At 35.8% G+C, this 10,856-nt stretch overlaps 1 protein-coding gene across 1 annotated transcript; it reads left to right on the forward strand.

Moving 5' to 3' along the window:
* Window positions 1-416: 416 nt before the first annotated feature.
* Window positions 417-950, forward strand: LOC145600549 (uncharacterized). The gene has a single exon (XM_081656434.1). It carries the CDS (start codon window positions 417-419, stop codon window positions 948-950), a length of 534 nt encoding a protein of 177 aa, XP_081512560.1.
* Window positions 951-10,856: the final 9,906 nt, after the last annotated feature.

Consider the following 10,856-nt stretch of genomic DNA (forward strand, 5'->3'; position numbering starts at 1 on the left):
ACGTTATTGAAATTTGAGGTTAAGGGGAGGGGTTTATATAATTGAGTTGTTTAGCATTCTAGAAATTTCACAAGATAAGGGTCAAACTTATTGTGAGTTTGTTACATAAACTCAGTAAACAGATTTTCAAAATTCCTTTTTATCAGCTTTCAAACCAATCTCTGTATGTTATCCAAAATCAGTTTTTTTTTTTTTTTTTTTTTTTTTTTTTTTTTTTTTTTTAAATTCGAAAATAGAAAAAAAAAAATTATTAATATATATATATTTGAAAAAAAAAATATCATAAATTTAAAGTTTATACTTACTTGAAAATTGGGGTGTTACAATGACCATGAATGTGATTTATTAAGCAAGTGGAGTTCTTTCGCGCTGATGTCGGCCTAAGAGTGTGTTACATTTCTAGGCAGAGAAGGAAGATGGCTAACAACGATGCTTTAGCTGCTGCTATTAGGCTACTAGCTGAGAACTTGAACCAAAACCGCAATGATAATCCTGATCCTGCGGGTGAGATGTTTAAGAAACTTGCTCAAGTCAAGCCACCATACTTTGAGGGAGGTGGAGACCCAACTTTTCTAGAGAATTGGATTAGGGAGTTTGATAAGATTTTTGCTGCTTTGAATTGCCCTGAGAATATGAGAGTAGATCAAGCTGCCATGTATTTGAAGGAAGAGGCAGATATTTGGTGGAGGGATAATGGAGATGTGCTTCGTGCTGAGGCTAATTTTGGTTGGGAGGCTTTCAAAACCAAACTTAGGGAGAAATTCTATCCACCATTCTTAAAGAAACAAAAGGCTCAAGAGTTCATCAATCTCCAAATGAACAATATGTCGATTACTGAGTACTCCATGAACAAGTTTGTAGTTGTTTTTATTGATGATATTTTGGTATACTCGAAAAGTGAGGAAAACATGAGCCATTGGGAGGCCGAGGATGATATGAGAAAGAGATAACCTAAGTTGTTTAATGAGGTGGGTTACGAGGGCGTAACTCTTGTTCTTTAAGGGGGGTAGAATGCGTATAATTTCACGCTTTTTACCCTATTTTATGCTATTTTATGGTGTTTTCATGGTTTTCATAGCTATTTTATTTGTTTACGCATCTAGTGAAGTGCGTAAATTAGGATGGTGATAAGGTATTAGTGTCGATATTGTGACACAATTGGAATTCCAGCAACATAATTTTGAAAAGGTTTTATGCAAATGTTTTGTAATTTAAGGGATTTCGTGCTAAGTTTCGGGACGAAACTTCTTTTAAGAGGGGTAGATTGTAATCCCCCGTATTTATAAATATATTATAAATGAATTTTTATTTTATTTATAATTTTTATGTGTGTTTTTCCGGGATTTAAGTTTTAAAGTTACAAATTATTTTTGGGTTGATGATTGATTTTGTTCAAAAAAGATTTTTAATTTCGTTCAACAATTTATGCCATACATATTAAACAAAGCTTATAAATACCCCATACATCCCCAAATTTTTCCCCACACAAAAGATTAGTCTTATTTCCTTTCTCTTTTGTTTTATTAATTTGTGTAATTATAATTATTGATTATGGGTTTTGATTTTATTGTTTGAATTAATTTAATTAGTATCAAATTGTATTTTGATGATTAAACTTTATAATTTCAGATTTTATAAATGTTATAATTTTCAGATTTTGTAAATTTAATAACCTAGGGTTTTTAATTATTGAAAATCATGATTTTAAGGTTTTTATGAACAATTGATTTAGGGCTTTTATGGTAATGATGTTTTGAAATTTTGGTGATTATACTACTAATTAGTTTCCAGATTATTTTGAACACGTAAATTCGTGTTTTAATGTTTAGATTTCGGTTCGTTAATATTAATCCCGTTTTAATCCCGATCAGATTCTGAACTCATCCTTTTTGACAAAAAAGTAGTGTTTTCCATGTGGAAACAATGTTTTAAAAGAGACTCACTACCTTTGGTAGTGAGCACCACCCTCTCGTGGCCAAATTCTACCTCTAAATATGATTTTCGGGCAGTTTTTCATTTTAACGAAGTTTTTTATGCTTAAAATTTTATCCTTGATTTTGATTAATAAAATTAATTATGTTTAAAGTTAATTAAGCATATAAATATGTTTTTTTATTTTAATAAGTTTTTCATCATATTATATTGTTGGAAATTATTTCGGATAGTAATATTAATTGTTGGTTGTTTTCTAGGAAGTGATTATTCCCTAGGAGAATTTTAAGTGATTAAAAGTGGCTCAAAGGATTGTTTGTACGAGGTACGTACATGTCTACTTCGTTGTAAGTAGTATCATGTTTAGGTACCAAAGAAAAGAACTTAGTTTCATGATTAGAGAACACTTGGATGAAAATTGTTTGGTTAAATATTTAATTAATTCATGTATTTATATTTATGAGGCATCTTTTGGTGAATTAATTATGCTTGTATGGAATTATGGATGCAAGTATGTTGAATTATATTGGATTAATTGTTTGTATGAAATGTTGATACAAACATATTTTATTGGATTGGTTTGTTAACCACATTTGGATTATTAAAGGATTGGAATTTAATGGTTTAAGTGGAATGAATTTATTAATTATTCCACAAGATTGTTATTTATTTTATTTATTACTCAATCATGACATGTTAGTATGTTGAGTAAAGGTGGATTAAGCCGAAATGGCTAGGTGGGTTGACTATGTTCAACAATTTTGAATAATTTGGAAGTTTAATTGGAATTAAAGGTCAATTTGTGATGTGATCACCATTGTGCTAAATAAGATTAAAAATGAATTGATGTATGATTGTTATGTATGGTCTTCTTGATTGAGTCGGCTATTAATTAAAATTGTAATCACGTAAAGTGAAACATGGATGAGCAATAAAACTCTGGAAAGCGTGCACTTCTAGAGTATTGACAATTATGGGTTGGGGTACACGGTGGTAGCCCGTGGCTTTTCGAGGCTTGTTTGATCAACATGTCCTCTTCTCTTTTGGTATTTACATTTTATTTTATAATGAAAGTTAGATGGGATCCTAGACTAACTTTGTGAGAATGGAGTCGCGCCCATTCTTGCATCGCGCTAAACTTTTATTTCAAATGGTCATTTGGGACCAAAATGATTTGGTGGATTGGACAACCTGGTCTATTGCTTACTCCAAATTAAATTAATTGGATTAATTATAAAGAGTCAAGTGTTTGGAATTAGTTAGTAAGTATGTTGAGTCAGTTGAATTGTTTAAGTGTGGAGTCTTGATTAAATAAATTTGTATTATATGTTTATTTACTTTAATTAGTTAAGCATGCTAGGTCTTGTGCGTTGTAGCTTGTATGTACTCAGCTTTGCTGATTGTGTGCTTTTGTGTGTGTCTTTATTTTGGTCATGGCCTTCGCCTTTCAATGACCCTGTGATGATCCAATTATTACACTTGTATTATCGGGGAGCAGTGTTGCACAGGTTAGCTTGATGATGTGAAGTTCGGGGATTTGACATACGCATTGTCAAGGGATTGGTGTGATTAAGCGTAGTCGTTCTTTGTGTCGAACTTATTTATGTTTTGCAATTTCATTTATTTTTTGGATTTTTAATATTGGTTTGGTTTTAAATAAGGGCCTTACATGGTTCCAATTTGTAAGCTTTGACTTATTAATTTCCTAAACTATGTTATTTTAAGGACTTATGCTTGGTTTTCCGCTGCAATACATTGATAAAGCCTTAACGTTTTAACACGTGGCGGTAACATGTCAATGGTTCTCCACTATTTTATTTAACGTAAGTGATTTGGAAAACGGAGAATTATTGGGGTGTTACAGGGTTTGTAAAAAATTAACCCTGTATACAAGAGACACCTTACCTGATCCATATCAAAGTCCTTCCATGCTTCTGAAAGCATGAGATAACAGCCTTAACATGCACCGTTTTTTGTTGGCTTAATGAGACTCCATGACCTTTAAAACCATGTCATATTCAATAAATTAGTAGATAAACCATGCCATCTCTCAAACTCATAATTGGCAAACAACCATCTAAAGAAACACTACTTGAATAATTTCAGATTGGCCATCACAAATGAGTTTTACATACATCAAAATATAGATAATTATTGTTCCGTAAGTAATTGAGAAAATGAATTCACCCAAGAGCAAAAAAATTTCCATAAAAACTTTGTTAGGAATGATTCAAACAGTGAATTCAAAGCAATTAACAAAAGATGCAATAGCCCAAGTATATTCAGTGTGAACTCAACTTAACTTTCTTCTTTCGAGAGGAATAAATTCTCTCCTAAAACTTCTACTAACAACTTTTCAAAATGATCTTACTTCCCTTCCCTCCCTTCTATTCCTCAAAACAAATTAATAGTTCAGATAACAAAAACAACAAACTCCCAATAGAATAATTAATTACCCTTCATCTAACCACTTCGGTAACAAAATTCCACATCAACTAAAAAGTTGCATCAAATTGCTGTTGGTTTGGGCTTCCTTCTAGCATAAGTGATGTGTATAGCAAGCTTGGGCCAAGCCGTTGCAAATTTCAAACAACCATTTGAACCGATTTAGCTAACAATTAGAACAATTTTTTTTAGTGGACAGCATATTAAAAAACATCAATATTTTTATTCATAATATTATAGATTAGATCTAAACAATAATAGCCAAAGGTTAAAAGAACTAAATAAAAGTCGAAACTGCAAATTAGTAAATACTTAATCATCTATTTCAAATTAACCATCAAATTGCAAATTACAAGGAACACAAATTTACTAATCAAAATCAAAAAATTTTACCCAAAAAACTAAAACAATTTGCTCTTGGAGTCTAAAATCTACAACAACAGTAACTCACATTACATGTACTTCGAACACCTAGGGCAGTAGTAAAAATTGAGTTTATAAGCAATAATTCAATAGATGCTTAAATATAAGTAGTAGTTTAATAAAATAATCAAGTTTCAAAGGAGAAAATACAAGTTCATCTTCATGATACACAATTCATGTTTATCTAGGGTTATATTGGTCTTTGCACCTTATAGGTTGAGGGTATTAGTGTAATTTCCATGTTAACCCCAAACAGATTACGTTAACTACGTCGTTCTTCATCTCCTCCATTAACATCACCATTCTCTCTCCTCTATTACACAAATTTAATGAACTTCAATGGAGAATTGGCTAGCTATAATGGAAAATTGGAAGTAGATTACATACCTTACCCTTTAGGGTTAACCATGCCCTATATTTCACCATGTTTTCATAGGGTTTTCGTTTGAGCCGCCGGAACTGGTGGTGGCCGACCTACTCATTATTGTTGGTGTTGTTGTTGGCGAATTTGAAGGTGATGGTGGACCTATTCGTGTAGTTGGTTGTGGTGTTGCTTGAGATAAAAGGAGGAAGATGATGAAGCTGGTTTAGAGGAGGAAGAAGGTGAATTAACGCCGTTAAAATTGCATCTTCCATCACACGTGGCCACATTGCAAGTACATGATGTGTCACATTTTACTGTTGCCAAAATTCTCCAAATTGCCACTAGATAAACCAAAAATGTTTATCTCCAAGATGAATGGGGGCTTCCCCGTTTCAAAAAACCCTAAATTGAATATATTGACAATCAAATTAAGGATTAACCCTAGATCGTGAAATTGAGTTTTGATGATTCCATAGAGAAGAAACTTGTTACCTGAGAGAATTTGCCTCAATTGATATCAGATTTCACCTCGATCGATTTTAGAAGTAGAACGTGTAGTGCGGCTTCAATGGGAAGGAATGATAAATGAGGAGATGCACGTGTCGGAGGGGGGTCTGCGGTAGAGGAGGGCTCTGGTGGAGGAAGGCTGCGGTGGAGCATTGTGAGAAGGAAGTTGTAGTGGAGGGGGCTGTGGTGGAAGAGAGCTCAAGCTGAAAAAAATGAAATTTGAGGCAGATGAAATATTGAAATGAATCGAAGTGCCAATGTTGCAAAATAAAAAAATGAATCGAACTGCCAATAAATTTTTTATCCCTTTTTTTTACTGAAACTATAGTATCAAATATCAAAGTGTTACAAATCTTACAATAAAGCGTTACTTAATATTAAAGTGTTACAGTCAAGTGTTACACAATGTTAAAGTGTTACAATAGTGTTACCTATAAATTAGTTCAGTTTCTAGTCTTCAAAGTGATATTATGTGATGTTACCTTAGGTCATTTTTGTTGTAGTGTATGATTCAAAAGAGTCCCTTCATCATTTGGATTATATAAAAAGGCACATAGGGACACGAACTAGGGGGAACTCAATGACACATCAAACCAAAAGCAGAAGATCCCTCATAATAGGTTGCATACTTAACATACAAACATAGTGTTATCTCATTAACATACACTACTAGAAATAGGCTAAATTCCGACGGAATAAACACCCTGAAATCCGTCGGAAATAGGGTTTCCGACGGAATTCCGTCGGAAGAGGTTGTCGGAAAATATGTTGTAGGAAAATTGAACTTTTGTTTCCGACGGAATTATCCGCCGGAAAAATATTTTCAGGTACTGCAACAATCCGTCGTAAAATTCCGACGGATTCAATTCCGTCGAAAATTTCCGACGGAATTTCCATCGGAAATTGCTTTTATGAAATTTAAAAAAAATAAGCCGCGCCACCACGGGCACGGCGTATCACCACCTCCAACCACCAAAAAACCCAACATCAGCAGTCCAGAACCACCCCACCACCCACAACCACCAGATCTACCACCGACAACCACCAGATCAACCACCCACCGACAACCTCCAACCACCCAAAACACCCCTGTCAACCCCAACCACACCCACTTCCTAACCCTAACCTATCCACAGCACCACCCCCACCCATACCCAGATCCACAGCACCACAACCACCCTAACCTATCCACAACACCACCACCACTTTACTCTCACCCTGACCGAACTCTAACCAAAACACCCATACCCCACCCTCACCCATACCTAGATCCACCCACCTAAACACCCAAACCCTAACCCGGACCCGACCGAACCCGACCCCACCTAAACCTAGATCTCACAGCCACCACAAACCACTGGAAATGCTAAACGCACGCACATCAGCCACACCCACCACCACCACCGAAATCCATATTTAAAAAAAAAAATCAGAAACAAAAATCGAAAAATTAAAACATATAACATACCTGAAATTGAAATATGCTTCGAATTTCAACACGGAAACGGTTTGACAAGGCCAAATTCGGCCATGAAAATTGTAGATCTAAACTTTTCATGGCCGAATTTGGCCTTAAAAACCTTTCAAGTAGTTGGTTGATGCCGTTTGTGTGTTGGTCGTTGATGACGGTGGCTGTGTTGTTGTTGATGCCGTGGTGTTTGATGACGGTGGTTGTGTTGTTGTTGATGCCGTGGTGTGGTGGTCGAAAGAGGGGAAAGTTTGGAGAACGAGAGGAGGGAGAACGAGAGGAGAGAGAACAGAGAGAAGAGGAAAGACAGAGAGGAGGAGAAGAGATCGAGAGAAGAAGATAAGAGGGAGAAGCAGAGAGGAGAACGAGAGGAGAGAGAAGCAGAGGAACGGAGAAGAGAGAGAGTGGAGAGGAGAAGAGAAAAGAGGCGCTTCTGAAGTTTCTTTAGGGTTTTGTAGCGGAAATGGTTTTTTTTTAAAAAAAAAAATTATGTTCCGACGGAATATTCCGTCGGAAACTTACGACGGACTATAAATCCGTCGGAAAAGGTAATTTTCGACGGAAAATTCCGTCGAAAAATACAAAAATTCCGACGGATATTTATTTAGTCGGAAATTTCCGACGGATTTTCGACGAATTCGATGAATTCGTCGGAAATTTCCGACGAAATAAAAATCCGTCGTAAATTTCCTTTTTTCCGACGGAATATTGGGTCCATCGGAAGCAGTCCGTCGGAATTAAGCTATTTTCTAGTAGTGATATCATTAAGAACATAAGAGGGACTCATAATAACATTAGGCAACAGATTCAACACAAAACCAAGTCAAAATAACATTGATCATCACTCATCAACATAACTTTCCCCTAGCCATTGTCCAACCAACATAAAAGGCAGCATCATGAAGATCAAGCACCTAATACAGAGCATGCCATCAACCAAAACACCACAACATTGATACAGGGACTCATACCACATAACACAAGAAACATATTAACAATAAGAAATTGAAATAAACTTGTAAAAGGCTGAAGAAAGGTTATACGCTGCAGGATTAGTTGTCAGCGAACCACTTAGGTTGGACATCCCTCAGAAAACCCATGTAATCTTCATTGCAAAGCTCCGGATCAACAGGCAACCCAGATCTGACCCTTTTTATCCCTCATAGGGACCCTTTCTTTTGCTGTTTTGCAGTTAGGGACTCAGCACCTTTAACCACCGCCTTACAAAGAGATCCAGAAAGCCTTCCCAGATTCAATAGCAATAGCCTTCCCAAATTTACGAGACTCAATCACGCCCCCTTTGCCAAACCCAACAGCAATAGTCTACCTAAATCCTTTGCCCTGATTCTCCCCTTCTAGATCTATCACCTCAATAGGCTTTTTAGGGTTTTTTCCAACCAGATCTGACTGCACCTCACTTTCATCATCTAAGGAAATGTACTCAGTTAGCTTTGCACCATGACTGCACCTAAAGTAGAGCGAGTTAATCGATGGCGAAATGGTAGGTCATTGGACTACCCTCCCCAACCGGTCAAACAAAATTTATACACTCAACCAACCCCTATACAAGTATAGTAGCAAGTCAAGGGTCGAACCCAAAGGAATAGTGAGTGATGGTCTATTGTCTTGTGTTAAGCTATCTCAAAACGAAGGTAGGGTTGTACAGCTAAAACTAAAGCTAATCACAACAAATAAACTTGTAGAAATCAAAGATGATAAACACTAGGGCTAGGATCCACATGCATTCATAATGAAATCAACTAATTTGGGAAGTCAATCAATTAAGTCAAGCAATGTGAGGGAAAATCAATATTGCAACCAAAAGAGCATATCAAGCTATTCTCCTATAGGTCTAACTAGCGCCAACTACGATAAACTCTAGTTAAGAAACGTCACAAGATACCTCAATCCTGTAAATGCAAGCCACAAAACAATGGTCCGTATCAATGTGAACTTACAATGCAATCTAGTATGAATAATAAAGGTGATCAAGCCTAAATCAAACACACACATGCACAAAATCAATCAACCAATTTAATCACATTATCAACTCAATCAATTTCCCCTAATTAACTTCAATTCATTACTAATACATGCTTCACCATTACCCTAGCAATCAAACTACTCACAATCCATTAAGAACATCAAGATCAAAGCTAAACTAATCAACAAATTCATATTCATCAATTGAAATCAAACTAAATCAATCAAACTATCAACAAACTTAATCAATCAACAAAACAAATGAAATCAAACATAAGATTGTACTAAAGAGTAAAGAATTCTTACAAACTTGATAGAAATCAAACCAAATGTAGCAATCTTCAATCATCAATCATCAAATTCAAAGTTTCTCTCTCTAAAAATCTAAGAACAAGTGTTTTTCTCTCTCTACCCAAAATTCAATCTAAACTAATTCTAATCTATTCCAATTCTTCTCCCTCTAAAAATAGAAGGAAAACTATATATAGTAAAAGTAACTAGAGAGAAGTTAGTTAGATCGTCCAAAAAGAGACCCACGAAGATGCGGCAGCACACGGGAGAAGAGTAGGCGCACGGGAAAGGGTATGGGCAAACACCCAGGCAGGTGCGCCCACACGCGCCACCTATGCGGCCGCAAGCACCTGTGGTGCGCCCGCACCAACCCCCTGTGCGCCCGCACCTAGGAGGGTCTCCTCCTCCCCTTCTTCGATCTTGATCATCCTTGTGCACACAACTTGGTGATGGTGATGAACATCAAAGAAGGCAGCAAGTATATGAGCATTTTGGTGTGTATGTGACATAGATGATGCCCCTACCGTATGCGTACAACGGTCTTGAAACTTTCTCTTTGAGTTCCTCCAAGCTTGAAGCTCAAAATGCTAGCACAAGGCATCCGATGTGATGATAAATGTAGAAGGGAAGCTCGGAAATCTTTGGATGCTCGATTGTAGGCGTCGCTCGAAGTCCGCCTACGTAAAAGCATGTTGTGAATATGCTAGGCACTCATAGGAAGTGGGAATCGACATATACGATTAGGGACAAGGAAAGTAGGGAGCCGCCAACAAGTTTTTAAGGAACTTGTAAACCGTTTACGGATCATTTAAGGCAACCACGATTAAGGGACAACGAAGGCAACAACGATTAACCCATGAAGGTTACACCCCATTCATAATCCATGAGATTACTAACTCCATATGGTTCGGAACCACAAAAGGAGGATCGAGGATGATGGTACGAAATGAGTAATGGAGTCACATTCGCCCGTATTGGCCTCTACTCGATTCTTATTGTGAAAAGTATTCCTACGATCTCAAAGGCATCAAAAAAAATTCAATTTTCTTCAAACTATTATTAAGCTATATTGGTTGAATATTAATGTAACATATAATTCTACAATATTGGTGATCACTTGATTAAATAACAAGATTAAAGGAACCTAAACTGGTTGTCCAAATTATCTTATTAGGCGTTATTTTCAATTACATATTCTCTTTAACATGAAATATGGTGATCATAATAACAATAGAAACCAACATTAATATTGGAAGCAATTTAACAATAGCGTTAGTCAAATCAAATAATAATAATAATCATGATATTAGCAATATAAAATAATAATAAGTAATTAAATTAATTAATTACTCACATTTCACGCGTTCCTTAAAATTGCTACATCATGAATAAATTGTTAGTAACTTCAATAAAAAAATATAAATAAAATGGAGATTAAATTAA

This window comes from Chenopodium album, chromosome 21, assembly GCF_948465745.1.
Source record: "Chenopodium album chromosome 21, dcCheAlbu1.1, whole genome shotgun sequence".
In the NCBI taxonomy this organism is placed as follows: Eukaryota; Viridiplantae; Streptophyta; class Magnoliopsida; order Caryophyllales; family Amaranthaceae; genus Chenopodium; species Chenopodium album.